The sequence below is a fragment of the Bombina bombina genome, chromosome 1 (genome assembly GCF_027579735.1).
Source record: "Bombina bombina isolate aBomBom1 chromosome 1, aBomBom1.pri, whole genome shotgun sequence".
NCBI classification, from domain to species: domain Eukaryota; kingdom Metazoa; phylum Chordata; class Amphibia; order Anura; family Bombinatoridae; genus Bombina; species Bombina bombina.
Genome location: NC_069499.1, coordinates 1,097,375,262 through 1,097,395,344, shown reverse-complemented (window position 1 = coordinate 1,097,395,344; position 20,083 = coordinate 1,097,375,262). Strand labels below are relative to the sequence as shown.

General features: G+C 35.0%; 1 protein-coding gene across 1 annotated transcript in view; it reads left to right on the top strand.

Annotated features, from left to right (window-relative positions):
- Positions 1 to 20,083, top strand: part of LOC128642528 (arf-GAP with SH3 domain, ANK repeat and PH domain-containing protein 2) — a 431,344-nt gene that overhangs the window by 329,402 nt on the left and 81,859 nt on the right. Inside the window, exons 16-21 of the mRNA XM_053695331.1 lie at positions 117 to 208; positions 5,145 to 5,331; positions 6,876 to 6,961; positions 12,740 to 12,855; positions 18,901 to 18,968; positions 19,759 to 19,866. Coding sequence (XP_053551306.1) covers positions 117 to 208; positions 5,145 to 5,331; positions 6,876 to 6,961; positions 12,740 to 12,855; positions 18,901 to 18,968; positions 19,759 to 19,866 — 657 coding nt within the window. The remainder of the gene's footprint in view (positions 1 to 116; positions 209 to 5,144; positions 5,332 to 6,875; positions 6,962 to 12,739; positions 12,856 to 18,900; positions 18,969 to 19,758; positions 19,867 to 20,083) is intronic.

Sequence of the window (20,083 nt, the reverse complement as noted above, 5' to 3'; positions counted from 1 at the left end):
TTTTAGACAAAAAATATTTTCAACAAGTTTACATTCTGCTGTTTCATATGCACAGTAGAAATGCCCTTTTATCCATTCTCTCTTCCTCATGTGTAACAATATTTCTCTTCTTAAAGTTAGCAAAAAATGTTGGGAACTCTGGATTTAATGACATTGTTGAAGCTAATCTACCATCTCCGACTCTCAAGCCTACTACAGATAGCCCAATGTAAGTAAACAAACTATAATTATTTGCATAAAATGTACATGGGGGGGGGGTCTGGGAGTGTCTAAGTAGTTGTAAAAAAAATGTGTGAAGAAGTTATTGTCTGAATTAAAGTAACAGTTAACCATGTGCATTTCTACATTGTCACCTTTGGATGTGTTAACATTAAATTAACAGTGCTCTTACATATACCATACTCACGGGAAGCAGCTTGTATTAGTCAGCTCCTAATGGAACAGTAGAAGAATAACTCTGTGAGAAGACTTTTTATATTTGTGTTAAAAATAGCATCATCTAGTGACAAACACAAAACAGAATCTTAATTTAAAATGTAAATGATGGTGCCAACAGAAGGTGTATGAGTCAAGATCCTGAAAAAAAAAAACCAAAAGAAATGAACAAACAGAAGAAATGCACACCCACATATTGTACAATGGTGCAGAAGTACCTGGACAGATGCCAATGAGAGCATAAAAAACATAAGTTAAAGTATTTTTTTTTTCTTTTCTTTCAAGATTAGTTTCATGATGTCCAATGAACCAAATGATCTGATGATGATCTATTGAAAACTCATGCCCTTTGTATTTCTGCTTTATTACCTCTACTTATACAAACAAAAAATACTAGTTGAAAAGCTGTGCAAATGTGTAAAACAATATATCAAGAATCACCTAAACATTAAAGGGACGCTAAAATTAACCTTTCATTATTCATATAGGGGGTACATTTTGAAAACTTTTCAATTTACTTCTTTTGACTGTTACCTCTTTTCTTGGTGTTCTTTGTTGAAACTTAGCTTTATTCCATGAGAGCATACTAAGGTAGGCTCATGAGCGTGCATATGTCTTCAGCACTATAACATTGTTACAAACATTGTTGTAAACACTGCCTTCATAAAGTGCTTAATATACATGCATAATTAAAGGATTGAACTTTCTTCAAAGACCCAATGGACCAGAAGCCTTAATGCTTCCATAGGCAGCCATGTCTATTGAGAGTGATAACCTTTCTGAAGGTGCATCAACAGAAGGATCCTTAGATTAGATCCAGTATTAAGTGAAGCTGATTACGTTTGCTAACATCTTAATTTAGGATGCAGCAGTTCAAATTAATGTGAAAAAAATTATGTTTTAGCTAGTCATGTCTTATGGGTAAAGTCTTGATCTGCAAATATTGTATCTAAAAGCAGAATTCTATATTTTCCCCCTCGAAGGTAAAATAATTTTTAGGCCTGGTCTGTATATTATCATCAAAAACAAAAACAAAGGCTGCACATCAGGTCCAAAATTCACACAAAGGTTTATTATAAAAATAAGACCCAGACATGGACAGATAGAGTAGTCTGACGTGTTTCGCGCCCTCTAGTGGCACTTAATCATAGACTCTGGATATTATCATATCTATTCTTCATATCAATGAAAGGTATTAAGTTCACGAGTAATGTTAACAATCACTTCTTTACAGAAAGGATAGTTGATTCATGGAATAAACTTCCATTAGATGTGTTAAAGACAAATACTGTTGGGGAATTAAAGAATGCCATGGATAAGCATAAGGCTATCCTATGAACTAATTTAGCTTATACCTCATAGGAAATGTGGTCCTATGGTTCTTATCAGCAGAATCTATGTTTCTATGATTATCGGGACAGTTTAGCTTCTTTTGGCCCTGCAGATCTCAAAAAGCCTCTCCACTTAAACTGCAGAGTCCCGGAAGACATCATGAAGACCCAGCTCCTCCTGGTCTAAGACTAAAAAGACCAACAAGTTCATTCCATTAGAAAATCAGCTTGAAGATTTATCCTTCTAATTGCATCTTTTTCAAGAGTTTTGGGCTTGCTTGCTTCATTTCAGATTCCAGGACCCTTAAACTATCACAAGGAAAGGTAATTAGTTTTCATTCTAGGCCTCCCTGAGAGAGATTCCATCTGTCTTGTGTGTCTCAGGACCCTATCAAGACTTAAATATTAATCTCTTGTATGGTGAATCTAGAAAGGAAAGGGGTGATTTCTACAATTATCCTGGGCAAACAGGGTCAAGGAAGGAATATTTCAAAATATTCTGAATTCTCTAAACAAATCCCTGAAGGTTCCAATCTTTAAGATAAAGACTATACGCAGTATTCTCCGACTACTGCAGGATAGTAGGTTTATGGTGTAGACCTGATAGATACATATCTGAATATCCCAAGTCACATGGATTATGTCAAATTCATGAGGTTTATCTTTCTAGAAAGTCATTATAAATTTGTTGTTCTTGCTCTGGTTCATTTCAGAAGGTAGTTGAGCAATCAGAAACCTTACTGTCTCTGCTTCACAAACATGGTTGGTGCATAAATGAAAAGCTCTTTTGTTTCACAAAAATTTGCTTTTTCAACTTTACATTGTATAAAACACATTTTTAGGACTTCAATATACCAAACATTGTCTATATTAACAACACTTTGTTACAGTGTTGCCACAATATTAGAAGTAATCCCGTTCAGCACTGTGCAAACTTTCTTTGATATATTTCTGATGTTGCAAGCTTGCTGTACCAAAGGTTTCTATGTTAACTTTTGGTATAGTGTGATTTGTAACAGAAATGTACCAAAGTAGGTTTACACAGTACTAAATGGGTTTACTTCTAATATTGAGGCTGCACTGTAACATAGAACATGATTGGTACAGCACGTACAGTACAGTTTGAAAAATACTTTTGTAAAACAAAAAAGCTTCTATGGGATATTAATATCAAGTACCCAAAATTTTCCTCCTAAAAAGAAAAGAACATGTCAATAGTTAAAAACATCAGGCCCCCTGTTTCCATGATGCATTTTCTGACAAGAGTGTGCAGATGAAACTTCAGTCAGTTTGCACCAGATTGCAGCACACTCTCTTTCCAGCTGTGGTACTGGGTATAATAGTAATGAGGTTGATGGTTGCTGGCTCTGACTCACTCCCATTCTCTTGATTTCATGTAAGACCTCTGCAACTCTCTCTTCTGCATTAATGGAACAGCAATCCTGAGGTCTCAAGTTAACTTCCTGGATCAGGTGACAGGATAGTCCATGTACTGGTGGTGGATTTACCACTCCATTGTTTCCAAAGGCTAAACTGTACTGTAATTTCGGCAGACGCTAGTCTTTCAGGTTGCGGGACTGTCTGAAGAAACAAAGAGTTTAGTTTGACTTTGATCTGGAGGCAAGGTTACCAATCTACATTCTGGAACTCTGATCCATTTTCAAGGCTTTTCAGAGTTGGCACAGTAGCTTATGTCAATAATTAGGGAGGAGAATTCAAAGGTGTGTCTTCACAACCTAAATGTGGTTCAGGCTTTTAAGGGCTTTAATGGGTCACATGGCTACAACTACTACTTTAGCAGCATGTGTTAAGGTTTTGACCAAAAGGGCCTATCTGGTAGTAGTTAAATCCCCTCTTAAGCTTATTACTGCTCATTCAACTAGAGCAGTGGGTATCTCTTGAACCTTTCATTAATGCTTTTCTTGACCAGATTTGTAAGGCAGCTACATGGTCCTCTTTGCATACTTTTGTTTTTCCATTTTGATGGTGATGTCTCTTATGAAGGGCTTTTAGCAGAAAAGTACTGCAGGCCCTTTTGCCTGATTAGTCACTACCTTAACCTTTTAGTCCATCTGTTCTCATTATTTTGTAGACTTCACTGCTTAAGTATTAGACTTCATGTGTCAGAATTAATAGGACGTAAATTGAAATAAAACATCATGCATCTTTACCTGATGAATTTTATTATTTCAAGATGGTGAGACAATGCTGTCCATTTTTTATTATGTTATGTTGGCTGTACGTCCAGTTTTGTACTTTATTTATCCCGCTTTAGTCCTTTTCTATCTTTCCTACTCTGCTTGACTATATGCATAACTTAGGAAAGCTGGGAAATGGGATGGAATAAACTCTGCAATGTAGGTGAGTGTTGCCTTCCCCTGGTCGACAGGAAGTATATGCCACATGTGATAATAGTGGCCTCTCACCAGCATGAAAGAAATACATTTATTAGGTAAACATATATAGTTTGTTTGGTTGCAAAGTACTTGTTTAAAGTGATGGTAAATTTTATACTTTAAGAAGCCACATTATAAAAATATAACTAATACCTAGTCAAGTCGCTAACTTTATTTTTTAAAAACTCAATTTGGTATTTATATTAGATCATTCTTAGTAGAGTACTGAGGCATCTGTCAGCTCCTCGCCCCACTTGTTTTTTCCTTGTTTGTGCACAGCGCTAGTGAGTGGTCCCACCCTCTCTCTGTGTATGCATGACACTACAATTGGAGATCCATATCTGATGAGCTGTGGGCACTAATTTATTCAAATCCACTAATGCTCCTGCGCTGCATGAATACTAAGAAGAGCCGTGATGTAGGGAACGCATGCGCAAAATAACTTTTTTTTCTACTTGCAAACATGCCAGAAATATAATTGAACAACTGCATTTACGTCATAGAAAAAAAAATACACTGAGTAGCGGGGCTGCCGGAGCGCACATTAAAATTGAAGCATTTTGTTTTAAATTACATTATAAAATTGTATTGTTGAAATTTTTCATGAATGAAACCCATATTTATTCTTATTTATGAGTACTTGAACCTACCATCACTTTAAGGTTTTAAAATGTAAGTTTTTTTTTTTTTGTTAAATTCATTTAAATTTTAAATGTTGTTTAAAATGGTGTTTGTGAAAAAAAGTGTATGTAGTGAATTTCTAAGGACTTCTATACCCTGCACAAACAAAACTACACATTTTTACTAATAAATGCACCTGAGCCTACTTGAGTTCTCTTGGAAAGGGCGTGCATTTCAAGAACAGGTACCAATAGGAAATAACTGTACAATATTTATTGTTATCATTGTTTGAGAACTCTTTTTAGAATAAAAACATTTATTTTGCTTATCACTTGGCATTTCTTATTTATGTATCTTACAGGACATGCAGAAAAGATTTTATAAATACCAAGTATGTCCAGTGGCTGTACACAAAGAGAGGGAGCACAAATCCGCTCACAAGGTTATATGAACTTCAGGAAGCTGTGAGATTTAAAGATATATTTGCACTAATTCAGGCATATACAGAAAAAATAGATTTAACTGAGCCTCTACCCCAAGCGGCACAGGTGAGTAACTGAGGTATGATTGTGTATGGATCTGTATTACCCATCAATATGCATAGCACTGATAACAGAAAAAACTAATGCTAACAAATGATAGCAAGTATGTCTTGAGGACCACTGATAATATTTATTAAGGAATTTGTGATCTCTAGCATATGAAGTATTGTAAAGAGACTTTAGCAATAAATAAAAGTTATAGGTCGATCAATCTCCTCAGTATTATATCTGTCTTAAAAGCTTTGGGTTAAAGGGACATTGCAGCCAAAATTTAAATTTAGGTGGATACATTTTAGTTTTGAATAGAAGCACATTTGTAATATACATGTATTAGTAATAATGCTTCTAATAAAAGCCATAGCTGTTTCAAAAGTGTATTTAAGTATGCACCGTGCACCAGCATTTTACACACAGGGTTTGTTCAGAGAGTCTAAGGTGCTTGTACCATCTGGTAATGACTCAGTTTGTTAATTGCTAACATCATACAAGCCCCACAGGCGCTCTGAGCAGTTGCAGTATTTAAAATGCTGGTGCACTGAGAATATCTAGGCCTCTAGCTATGCTTCACATGCACGTGCACAGAGAAAAATGTTAACACTAAAACACTGCTAACTTTTTCTAGCAGCATTTTTGCTAATACATTTATATTGCAAACATGTTTCTATTCAAACATGTAATTCATCTATGTGCATTTAAATTTTGACCGGAATATCCCTTTAATTGATCACATAACAGCTTCATATATTCAGTATTATTTATTGACTGTCTATACTGTATATAAGCCTACCTTTTCTGCTGTAAGGCTCTTCTGCATATCTACTACATAATGCTACTGCTTTAATACAGTATCCTTACTAATTTGGATTCAATTTAACAGTCCACTAAGTCAGATATTTCAGAATTAAATTGCAGAGACTAGAGATTGGTAAATGTCTGTATATTGATATTCTAAAAGATTGATTTCATATTCTACTTGATTTTTGTTATCCCATTCAGTTGTTTCTTTAGAATGAATGGAACATTTATTTAGAACAAATGTGGTCAACGTTTATTGTAAAATTTTAGCAAATACACCAAAACTATCCCTATCCCTACTAAACACGGCTGATGTCATCTCAGTTTAAATCTCATTTCTCCTTTAAAGGCACATGGAATCCAAAAATGTTTTTGCATTATTCAGAAAAAGAATATCATTGTAATTAAGTTTCCAATTTACTTCTATTATCAAATTTTCTTCACTATCATGGTATTCTTTGTTGAAGAGAATGTCTAGGTAAGTATAATTTACATGTCTAGAGAACTATATAGGAGCAGTTCTACAAGAATGCTTTTGTGCACTAGATGGCAGCAATGTACAACACTGTTAAAAGCATTCTTACAAAACTGCTGCCTTATAGTGTCCCAGATGCTCCTAAGCCTACCCACCTGCTTTTAAATAAATTGTACCATGAGAATAAATTACATTTGATAAAAGAAGTAAATTGTAATCTTTCTTATAACTGACATTTCAACATAAAGCCAGGAATAAAATATACGTCTTGTTTATGCAGGAGCCTGGAGAAACAATTCTGCACCTGGCAGTGTTGCTATCAGACAGAACCTCTTTACATATTGTGGACTTCTTAGTACATAACAGGTAAGGCATTGTCTACATTCTGTAATAACCTACAGAAAATGGTTATTAAGTTTACAATTAATCATATTGTTTATATGGAAATATATTACTTCATTATATTGAAACACGGCATGCCAGTCAGTTAAAGCCCTGGAAAATAATTCTAATTAAATTTTAATTCGTCTTGGTGATTTTGGTTTTGGTTTTTTTTCTGTCCATTTCCAATCTGTCTGATTTACAAATAGGATAATGAAAATCTAATTCTCTTCTATTTAGCTATGGTAAACATGCAAATTAAGGTTTATTAAAAAATCTTTTGTTGGATAATTATTAGCATTTAATGGCTGCAGTTGAGCCATTTCCATTGCTAATCAGCAGCATTTTTTTCATTCTGGTTTCTTTGCTAAATGGCCTCATAATTAACATGTGCCAGTCCTATTTTTCTAAGCACAATCCAAATTGTAAATACTTAATGGAACATATAAAGCCATATTTCACTTATGAAAGGAATAGTCTAGTCAAAATTAAACTTTCATGATTCGGATAGAGTATGCAATTGTAAGCAACTTTCTCATTTTCTCCTATTATCAACTTTTCTTCCTTCTCTTGGTATCTTTATTTGAATTTAAGCTTAGTAGTCGTCCCGTTTTTGGTTCAGCACCTGAGTAGCTCTTGCTGATTTGGTGTCTACATTTAGCCACTGAGTGCTACCCAGGTTCCGAACCAAAAATGGGCTGGCACCTATGCTTACATCCTTGCTTTGTCAAATAAAGATAGCAAGAGAACAAAGAAAAATAATATGACAATAGAAGTAAATTAGAAAGCTGCGTAAAATTTCATGCTCTATCTGAATCATGAAAGTTTAATTTTGACTTGAGTGTCCCTTTAAATTCCACTAAATTCCACTACATTTAAATTTTAAATTTCCGCTAAAAGGACTTGATTAGCTCTAGACAACACTTTTCTACTTATTACTGAATACCACAAAAAGTTTTCAAATATAAAAATAGTTTTGCGCATACAAAAAAAGCCCTGACATTACCTGCTGCTATATTAGTTGACACTAAAGAAATATAAACACTATCTGCTTAATCAATAAATAAGTAATAAAAATCACTGTTTTTCACTTTACAGAACTTTACACAGGTTTTCCCCTTGATATAAAACAGACAATGAAAAACAAAGTTCCAAAATGGTGGCGCCCATTACTTAATAGAAATGTAACTACTAGTTGGAAAGTAAATGTTTACACTTACATGATTATTATTTAACCCTTTCCTGACAGGGTTAAAGTGTCTACATCAGAACAACTGTTCCGATAATTAGCTCATAAATAAATAACTGGATAAAAGACAGGGAGTACCATGTTGTACTAAATGGAGAATACTAAGTTTGGATAAAAGTAATTAGTGGGGTCCCCCAAGGATCAGTACTGTTGCTTTTGATGTTTTTAGTAATGAAATGAAGGAAGGATTTAATAGCAATATCTCTATTGTTGCAGATGATATAAAGCTGTACAATGTGATTAGGTCAGTGCAGGATGCAATTGCTTTGCAAGGGCATTTACAAAAATTGTAGGTGGGCTGGTAAATGGCAAATGAGATTTAATATTGGTTAATGTAAGGTTCTATATTTTTGAAGTAAAAAATGCAGGCAATCTATTATTTAAATAAACTACACATAGCAAAATAAAGGATGAAAAGATGTAATTGTACTTATAGATAACAAGCTAAAAATGAGTTTGCAATGCAAGGCAGTGGTTTCTAAGGCTAATAAGATACTAGTATATATTAAAAGAGGCATAGATGCAAGGAAAGAAAGCACAATTCTGTCACTATATGAATTACTGGTGAGACCTCCCCTTAAGTATACAGTGCAGTTCTGGGAAACAATTTTAAAAAGGGACATTACAGAAAAAAAATCAGAGGGCCACAAAACTAATAAGGGGAATGGAGGATTTAAACTATCAAGAGAGGTTAGCCAAATTGGGATCCTAAAGTAAAAATATAAGAACACCTGCGCTGGTATACACTATATAGCTCTCAAAACTTCCCTCATAAGGAATGACCTCCTCTATAGTCAGAGAAATAACTAAATAATAAAATAAAGTGATGGAAGTGCTCCTAAAAAGGGGCTATAGTGAAACAGAGGGATACATTTGGATAATAATAAAAAATTTGGATAATAATAAAAAAATATTTTTGACAATAAAATGGTATCAAAGAATATAATAAATATCAAAAACACTGAGACAAATAAATAGCATGTACGTTGAAAAAGATCAAACTTTGAAAATTGAAGTGATCAAAAATGAAAAAAGAAAAAAATCTTTCAAAATGACTGTTTCAATTTAAAAAATAAAAATAAAATTGAAAATAAAAATGTGTGTCTAGTACACAATATAGAGTCCTATCTATAAAAAGTGTCAACCGCAAATACGCGGAATTCCACATCGTAATTGTTGCAAGATCCGACCTAGTTATCAAAGCCTACAGACCGGCAAATGTTGAAATTTGTGACGTAACATACAATCTGCAGGTCTTAATCCGACGCAGATCAATGCTTACGTCATTACAGATGTTCCGAATACACATTCGGCTCTATCTGACACTTTTTCCCAGTTATCAAACTTTTTAACAGGTACACTCGCATCTTTTCCGACCCAGCGTACCTGGTTTTCAATCCGTTACCCTGGAGGCTGCGGATGCCATAGAAATCAATGGGAGTCTGAAAGCAGCGAAAGCTTATGTTCGATGCTGCAAGACAAATAAATATAACCCATTGATTTCTATGGTAGAAAACAATTAGCGTTTACATCTAGCACCCTAACATAAACCCCAAGTCTAAACACCCCTAATCTGCCGCCACAACATCGCTGCAACCTAAATAAAATTGTTTTAAACCCTTAAAACTCCCCAACACCGTTGCCACTAAATAACGTATTAACCCCTAAACCTCTGGTCTCCCACATCACCACCACTAAATAAACCTATTAACCCCTAAACCATCAGCCCCCCACATCGCCAAAAACTGAATTAAGCTATTAACCCCTAAACCTAACAAACCCCTAACTTTAAATTAAAATTACAACATCCCTATCTTAATATAAATTAAAACGTACCTGTAGAATTAAAATAAACTATTTTAAACTGTTAATTAACCTACCCTAACTATTATACTGCATTTAAATTAAACTACCAATTAAATAAGCTAAATTACATATTAAGGAAACCTAACCATACTCAAATTATTTCAATATACAATTAAACATTATTAAAAGTACTAAATTACAAAAAAAACCCCACAAAATTACGAAAAATAAAAAAACAAATTATCAAAAATAAAAAAGAATTACACCTAAGCTAATAGCACTATCAAAATAAAAAAGTCTCCCAAAATAAAAAAAACCCTAGCCTACAATAAGCTACCAATGGCCCTTAAAAGGGCCTTTTGTGGGCATTGCCCCAAATATATCAGCTCTTTTACATTGCAAAAAAATACAAACACCCCCCCAACAGTTAAACCCACCACCCAACCAACCAACCCCCCAAATAAAAACCTATCTAAAATAACCTAAGCTCCCCATTGCCCTGAAAAGTGCATTTGTATGGGCAATGCCCTTAAAAGGGCATTTAGCTCTTTTACATGCTCAGACCCTAATCTAAAAATAAAACCCACCCAAAAAAAACCTTTAAAAAAACCTAACACTAACCCCGACAATCCACTTACAGTTCTTGAAGTCCCGCTTGAAGGATCTATCCATCCGGAGAAGTCCTCATCCAGGCGGAAAGAAGTCTTCATCTGGGCAGCCTCTTCCAGCTTCATCCAGGCGGCAAGAAATCTTCATCCAGACAGCATCTCCTATCTTCATCCATCCGGCGCAGAGGGGGTCCATCTTGAAGACATCCGACGCAGAGCATCCTCTTGATACAGTCGCCGCTGTACACTGGAACGTCAATGCAAGTGACGCCATCAAAGATGGCGTCCCTTGTTTTCCTATTCGCTTAAAGATTTTCATCAGCCAATAGGAATTAGAACTGCTAAAATCCTGATTATAACAGCCAATAGGATGAGAGCTCAATCCTATTGGCTGATTGGAACAGCCAATAGGATTTTAGCAGCTCTAATTCTATTGGCTGATTGAAATCTTTCAGCCAATAGGAATGCAAGGAACGCCATCTTGGATGGCGTCCTTTGCATTGAAGTTCCAGTTTCAGACTCCGTGACGGATGTCTTCAGGATGGACCCGCTCTGCGCCAGATGGATGAAGACTTCTTGTCGCCTGGATGAGGACTTCTCCGGCTGGATGAAGATGGAATAGGCCGCCTGGAGGAAGACTTCCCTGGCTGGATGGATCCTTCAAGCGGGACTCCAAGAACTGTAAGTGTATCGTCGGGGGTTAGTGTTAGGTTTTTTTAAAGGTTTTTTTGGGTGGGTTTTATTTTTAGATTAGGGTCTGGGCATGTAAAAGAGCTTAATGCCCTTTTAAGGGCAATGCCCATACAAATGCCCTTTTCAGGGCAATGGGGAGCTTCGGTTATTTTATTGGGGGGGGTTGTGTGGTGGGTTTAACTGTTGGGGGGGCTGTTTGTATTTTTTTGCAATGTAAAAGAGTTGTTATCTTTGGGGCAATGCCCAACAAAAGGCCCTTTTAAGGGCCATTGGTATCTTAATGTAGGCTAGGGTTTTTTGTTATTTTGGGGGGGCTTTTTATTTTGATAGGGCTATTATATTAGGTGTAATTCTTTTTTATTTTGATAATTTGGTTTTTTATTTTTCGTAATTTAGTGCTTGTTTTTTTTTTTGTAACTTAGTGTTTGTTTTATTCTGTAATTTAGTACTTTTAATAATGTTTAATTGTATATTTAAATTATAACACCAATCTTAGATATGATATCCTGGCAGTAGTAACACAAACTGCAATCACAGGTCCTCCGGTATTTCAATTAATCGCTGTGGGACAGAACTCCCCAGATCTTCTTTTATACTGAAATCAGCTCTCTTTCTTGTAGCAGTATAAAAAGTTTTTTGACATTTTTAATCACTGCAATTTTTAAAGTTTGATCTATTTTCAGCATGCTCGCTATTTGTCTATGATACAATTTTAATGTCAAAAATACATTTTTATTATTATCTAAACGTATACCTCTGTTTCATTATAGCACCTATTTAGGAGCGCTTCAAACACTATTTTATTATTTAACCACATTGTGTCTGTTTACTCTAGAAAAAAGGTGCTTGAGAGGTGATATGATTACTTTATATAAATGATATTCAAGGCCTTTATACAGTGTTGATGGAACTGTTGTTTATTCCAAGGCAATTGTTTGTGACACAAGGTCACAATTTAAGGCTAGAAGAAAGGCTAATCTTTACTTTGGATACATCATTATGTCTAGCATGTTGTGTGTGTAAACTTTATTCTTTACCCATGCTCCCTTAGAAGCAAAAAATCAAACTATTTAACCTAGTTTGCTGCCAAAATAGCCAAACCAGAATTGATTTGAAGCATTTTTAAGAAAACCCTATTTATAGTATTTGCTTTTGACCTCTCTATGGTGCTTGGGACAAGCATTTAAAAGTGCAGTGAGATACTAATCTAAGCACATTTGAGGTTCTAATCTTGATTAGTATAAGGATGTATAGTTAACTATTTTCTAACATGATACATACTGTGTATTGAAAAGACGTGCCCCAAATTGAAATCCCAAGTTCATTTTCAGAAACAATAAAGTGTAACAACGATAAAATAAAGTGCATTATGAAATCAAATTAATGCTATTGTGTTTTTATCAACAGCGGAAATCTGTTGAAACAAACAGTACGTGGGAACACCCCCCTGCATTACTGCTGCATGTACAATAAAACAGAATGCGTCAAACTCTTCCTTCGAGCAAAAGTCAATGTGAAATTAAGTGAGTGCACAAACAGGAGGGAGGGTTCTACGGGATATTATAACTTCTAAACAAGCAATCCTTGTCAGTAAGTCAGAGTTAATCCTACTTGTATATCTAACTACAATATTATGGGCATTTTTGTTTTTATAGACATTTGCATTAAAACAGATAATTCTCTCTGTTTTGGTTTTAATATCAATCAGCTTAGCTGGAAGCAAGGTCTTCTATTTTCATTTATCATATCTTAAATACAGGATGTTTTTACCATATAGTGGTTATTAATACTGCTGTTACACATGTCAAAACATTTTTTTTATGAAACATGCAAAGGCCATGTTCCTCGTATTAAACACATTATACACATTATTGATACACATAAGTCTATAGTATTCTGAGCCAAACTGTATTGGTAATAATCCTTTCTATCATATTCTAGTTTAAAACAAATAAAATGAAATATGTTTCTCAATTATAAACCAATCAAAGCAAAATAACTAAAGATATTACATAACCGTGGGTAAGAACCAATGTTTGTTTAAAAATTCAAAGTGACAGGACAGCTGCTTACCAAAACCATTTTATACACTGCACTTTCTCCAGACTGAAACAGACCCCATTTCTGGTGCCCCTCTAGACTCTACTCTAGACTCAACACAGCTAACAAAAGCCTAAATTTAAATTATATTCTAATCTAACTGGTGTAATTTTAAGAATCTGGATAGCTCCTAATTTACAACAAAGCTACATTTTTCAAAAAGTTCTGGATTTTGCTGGACAAGTGCTAATAAAAGCCTCTGTTAGTCTTTAACTTTGAAAATGGCACTCCTGGCCCCTGGATAATCGCACTAGTGATCACACCCTCTTCAGACGCTGGCAGCCCGCAATTGGTCAGGAACTCCTTTTGTCAATTCTTTCACGCTTCGCAAACCAGTGCTGGAGTAGAGGGGGAGGGGCACCATATTGGAACACCTGTCAGAATGGCGGGATGCTTTGCTACAGCCTATGATTAAGCCCCTAGCGAGTTTTATACTAGACAAGAAACATGTTCTCAACTTAACTTCAAATATAACATGGAGTGAGGACTATATTTGGGTCACTGTAGATGTTAAATATCTGTACTCCTCAATTCCACATGAGGAGGGCCCAAAGGCAGTTGAATATTTTATGCATAAGTACTACACTGATGAGGAAGAGCTATGTGAATCTATGGTTAGGGTAGCTAGGTTCCTTCTGAATCATAACTTTTTTGAATTTTATGGGCAATTCTTTCTCCAAATGTGTGATACCGCTATGGGCGTGAAATTCGCCCCCTCCTACGCCCACCTATTCATGGGTTGGTGGGAGGAGGACCACATATTTGGAGAGGGGATTCCGCACAAATGGGAGATCATCTTCTATAAGAGGTTCATAGATGATCTTCTGTTTGTGTGGAAGGGGGAAGCTCTAAAATGCCAGGTGTTGTAAAATATCTCAATGATAATGACAAGGGCATTGAATTTACCTCTGAATGGGACAAGACAAGCATCAACTATCTAGATGTTACACTGACAGAGATACCAGGTGCTAAAGTATCATCCACTATCTATCGCAAGCCTATAATGGGTAATACGCTATTACACACCAAAAGTTGTCATCCTCCCAGTGTTTTCAAGGCAGTAGCAAATGGACAGTTTGTACGGGTCAAGAGAAATTGTACGGATAATATTAAGTATAGAAATGAGAGTAATGAGAGTAATGAGTTACAGACCAAGCTAAAAAACAGGGGCTATGGATCAAAAATTATTGGAAGGCTAGAGAGTCTGTCAATAAACTGGATAGACAGACATTGTTATCTCAAAAGAGCAAAGCTCAAAGTATGGAAAATCCCAATAAAGGGTTATTATGAGTAACCAATTACTCGGAGGAGTATTTTCAGATTTGCAAGATAATCAAAAGACACTTCTCATTGTTAACAGGCGATGATGATTTGGCAAATATAACTAAGAAAGGTTGCCATTTCTCTTACAAGAGAAATAAAACAATTGTCCCCAACCAAACTAAGAAATATACAACAGGGGGGATTGGCTTGGTTAACAATCAATGGTATGCACAGGTGCAATTTCAGGGATTGTGTAGCTTGCGAGAAAGTCACATGTGGAGAGTGGAGACACGTTTAGATCATCTGCTACAGGGCAACAGTTTGATATTAAAACTTGTTTAAACTGTAGGTCTAAATTTGTGATCTATCTAATCACATGTACCCAATGTGAGGTACAATATGTTGGTTTAACTACCAGGGAGGTGCGGTCTTGTATCAGGGAACACCTGTCTAGTACCAGAACAGGCAAATCAAGCACCCCCCTGGTACAACATTTTGTACAGACACATGAAGACAATACAAATAGTTTTAAGTGGACTGTAATTGAGAGGATAACAACCCCATTACGAGGAGGTGACAGAGAGAAAATTCTAGGAAAACAGGAAGTGTCCTGGATCTTCAAATTGAAGACCAGAATACCAATAGGACTGAATTACACCTATGATTTGATAAACTATTGGTAGTAGAGACTGAGCTTTCCCCAAAGATGGAACATATTTTTTTTGTATTTAATAGGGAGTTCATGTCAGGATAGTTATCTATGGAGGGAGGTTGGTGATTAGTGACTTTAATCTCACCATACAATGTACAGGGCATTCACTGTATGGCCCATGAAGTTTTGGATCCATCAGTATAGGTTTCTGAGTCTTTGGTACTACATGTTAGTTTATACAGATGATCAGCACAAATAGCAACTTGTTTTTTGAATCGCTATAGATGTATAATGCGATCATACATTTTGTAGAATCATGATAGCTATTTGACTAATGTTGGCTAAATATGAACTAAATATATCATAGGTTTGCAGGAGATACATAAATTCACCGTACAAAGTTTAATATTGATTATGTGTAATGAATAGATTCAATGTTGTCACTGTTTGAATTAATTGTATGTGTTTGCATAGTAATCAATGTATGCTTAACCAATGGGAGGATAGGAAGCCCTACAAAAAGGGCGGTTGTTTTAAGTTTTTTATCAGCTTGGATTACGGCTACGGGCCGAAATGCATCAGCTGTTCTTTCCTTCCTCCCATTGGAAGCCTCTGAGTATTGCTGTCAGTTTAAGTTGAAAAAAAATCGAACTGCCTACTTTGTTTATTCCTATACATTGTATGACTGGTTACCTTTTTCCTGTGCTTTGTAGGGCTTTACCCAATAAAGGGCTAGATTATGAGTGGTGCACTAACTATTGTGCGTGAGCGATAAGAGGTATTTTGTGGCTCTTGTGTGCGTATTACGATTTGAATGTAAATGTGATGCATGAGTTCTGATTAACTGTTACGCGAGACAAAAAATACATTCAACAGTACAATTACACTCATAATAACACTAACTGATAACAATTATTTTAAAAAGTTTGCATTCAAAAGTTACAAGGTCTCAAAGATATGATGTCTCAGATATTTAAAACAAAAAGGGACATGCAAAGGACTTTAACATAGAGATACATTCATACACATGTCTAAATATATATATATATATATATATACTGTTACCCTAACACTGCGCTAACTGACAACTGCTGTAGAGCCTATTGTAACTTATTATCAACCGGCTGAACTCTACACACTTGAACGTTTACAGGATTTGCATACACAGTAACAATTCACAATGTGAAATATAGTTTTAAGTGAGCCAATTGCTAAGCACTCCTTATACACACTATAACAATACAGTAGATATGGACAAAATTGAATATCAATTGAATATCAATTGTATTGACAAATGTAACGCAATATTCAAAAGTGAAAATAAAACACAATCTAACTATCACACATAACTTTTAACACAAACTAAAAAGTAGCATAACAAATGCTACCTATCTCACCTCGATGTCCCCAGGAGTATGGTAGATTTGCACATATATTCGAATGTCAGAGTAAAGATCCTCCTGCCTCTGTTATTGAGAGCGGTGCTGCTTTGATGCTCGTTAGACGCTGAAGAGCGCCCAAACTACGGGAAGCTGTGAACACAAAAAAGGAACAGAGCGCAACCGCAACTCAAGGTAAAACTTTTATTTTTATGTCATGCGCTAAAAAAACGAATTGCACTTACAAGAAGTTGGCAATATTAAAGCCTTTAGGTATTAACAGTCCGCTGGATCACAGTTTTTCTGTTAGCTCCTCACACTGGGATCAGTTCTGGCGTCTCCGTGAAATCCCCAGGATCAGATGTCAATAACCCAAATGGTGACAGATAAGCAAGTACTTGTAAGAACAACTGAATGTAAATGTCCATCAACAGTGTCCCTATTAACGTCTACGCGGGGGGATTATTGTCCAGAACAGGGCAGATTACCTTTTGACCTTTTCTGGAAATTGTCAGTTTTTTTTTTTTCTTTCTTAAAGAAGAGCCATTTCAGCCATTGTCTGAAATGGCTCTTCTTTAAGAAAGAAAAAAAAAACTGACAATTTCCAGAAAAGGTCAAAAGGTAATCTGCCCTGTTCTGGACGATAATCCCCCCGCGTAGACGTTAATAGGGACACTGTTGATGGACATTTACATTCAGTTGTTCTTACAAGTACTTGCTTATCTGTCACCATTTGGGTTATTGACATCTGATCCTGGGGATTTCACGGAGACGCCAGAACTGATCCCAGTGTGAGGAGCTAACAGAAAAACTGTGATCCAGCGGACTGTTAATACCTAAAGGCTTTAATATTGCCAACTTCTTGTAAGTGCAATTCGTTTTTTTAGCGCATGACATAAAAATAAAAGTTTTACCTTGAGTTGCGGTTGCGCTCTGTTCCTTTTTTGTGTTCATATATATATATATATATATATGTTTTTATGTGTGTATTTAATACTGTATATGTACTGTACATATTTCACATTCCAATGTTCTTCACTTACAGGATAATGTCCTTCTTATCATAAATACATGTTTTATATATCTATATATGCCTATACCCGTATTATATTTATTCCTATAGTTATATAGGTCTAGATATGTATTTTACATTAACAGATATATATATATCAAAACAAAAAACTTACACTCTCTGGTCTTTTTCAAAATAACTTTTAATTTGAAAACTACTTTTACTACTACTTTTACTACTTTTTACTACTTTTCACAGTAAAAGAGTTATTTTGAAAAAGACCAGAGAGTGCACGTTTTTTGTTTTGCTATAGTTACTCTGTACTAGCACCCTGGCAGTTGTGGCATTAAGTGAGGGTGCTCTCCTTTGATAATATATATATATATATATATAAAATTTAAAAAGTACATTATTTTCTATGTGAAAAACATAGGAATGTAAAATATGCATTTTGCACATCAGGTTTTCACGATTTAGATTTTTTGTGGTCGGTTTAGCGCACATGAAAAAAGCATTCTTAGGGTGCTTTAATGCTTTAATTGAAATATTACATATAAAATACAAAAAAATATTAAAAATTATCATAAACATACTATAAAATATGTAGATATATTCTATGGAGTTTTTAATATTTCATATGTCATATTTCAATAATGTGCCTTAAGATTATTATGTTTTCATGTGAGCTATTGCATATTTTACATTCCTATGTTCTTCACATATCTTTTATTATTAAGTATATATTTCTATATAGCAGATACTGTTCATGTAAAATACATATCTACACCTATATATCTATAGGAATTGATATATAGGTTTAACTCACTTGAATAAACGCAGTCGGGTTAGCGCGCGAGTATGGGTGTTCGCAAATTTTTTACTTTCAACTTGTAAAAGCGCAACCTGACACATGAAAAAGCCTCCATCTAGTGAAGTTAACAAGCGAGGGGGAGCGTTAATTTGCGATCCACTCATAATCTAGCCCAAAGATGGAAAATCCGTTATCCATATATTAAAGGTGTTGAGAAATCTAGTTAATGGGGTATCACAATCACCTGATGAGCTATGTTTGGTGAATTGGAATTATACATTGATATTAATAATGTGTAGAATGTCATAACATGCGTCACTTATTTGATGCTAATTTCTTCTCCAAATGCAGAAAATGAAGCTGGTGAAACAGCTCTCGACATTGCAAAGTGTCTCAAACATTCCCTTTGTGAAGAACTGGTAAGGCCTAAACTGGTGCACACTAAACCGCGAGAATAATAATCTATTAAACATTACCTCTTGGTTACTTTTCCTATCATATTTTTTTCTAACATTATTTCTCTCTTTCTTCTGTTTTCTTTTTTTTTATTCTATTGACCTTCATTTAAGGGGTTGGGAGATTTGTGGAGAGGACCTTTCACTCATATTGTGTCTTTACATCATATTTCGCTAAGGTTTCTTAATGAAGGTAGACAAGGTCCTGTTCAAGCTTCTTCAAAGTAATGAGCCTTTCAGCATCTCACATATATCATTTTCCCAAACTTCAACACACACCCTTAAGGCACCTTTAAAATCTTATATTCTTTATATTAGTTAAGTTTTTAAACTGAACTTTAAATTGACATTTCATATACACAGTGGGAAATCTGTTATATTGAAAATAACATTTATTTAAAAATACCATGAAGATGGTGATATTCAAGATTTTGCTCTTGTCATGAGCTCAGTGAATTCAGAGAGTCACTTTACTAAGTAAATTTTAATTTAAAAAAGCCACTATTAATTAGATAACTCTCCATAATACTTGATTCTAAAGTGAAATGTTGTTTAGTAAAAACTGAGTAATCAAATGTTGAACCTTATTCTCATTTTGTCTCCCAAGGCTTTTTTGTTCATCTTCTCTTTTACCTCCATTTGCAAGTTGTTCTCTTGTGTCCTTCTGAATCCTCCCTTTATGTATTTCCCATACATACTGTCTCTGTGTCTTTTTTTTCCCAGTCAGACAATTCACTGTTCCTTGCTCTTTCAGCTGATCCAGGCTCAGAACAATCAGTTTAACATGCGCGTCCATGTGGAATATGAGTGGAGACTACGTCAAGATGACATGTATGAAAGTGATGATGATCTAGATGAGAAGGTAAACTGGATAACATTACAAAAAGGACTGACATTAAAGGGACATGAAACCCAAATTGTTTTCTTTCATGATAGAGAATACAGTTTTTAAAAAGTTTCCAATTTACTTCTATTATCAAATTTGCGTCGTTCTAATGTTATTCTTTTTTGAAGAGATATCTAGATAGGTATCGTGCACATGCCTGGAGCATCACATGACAGGAAATAGTGCTGCCATC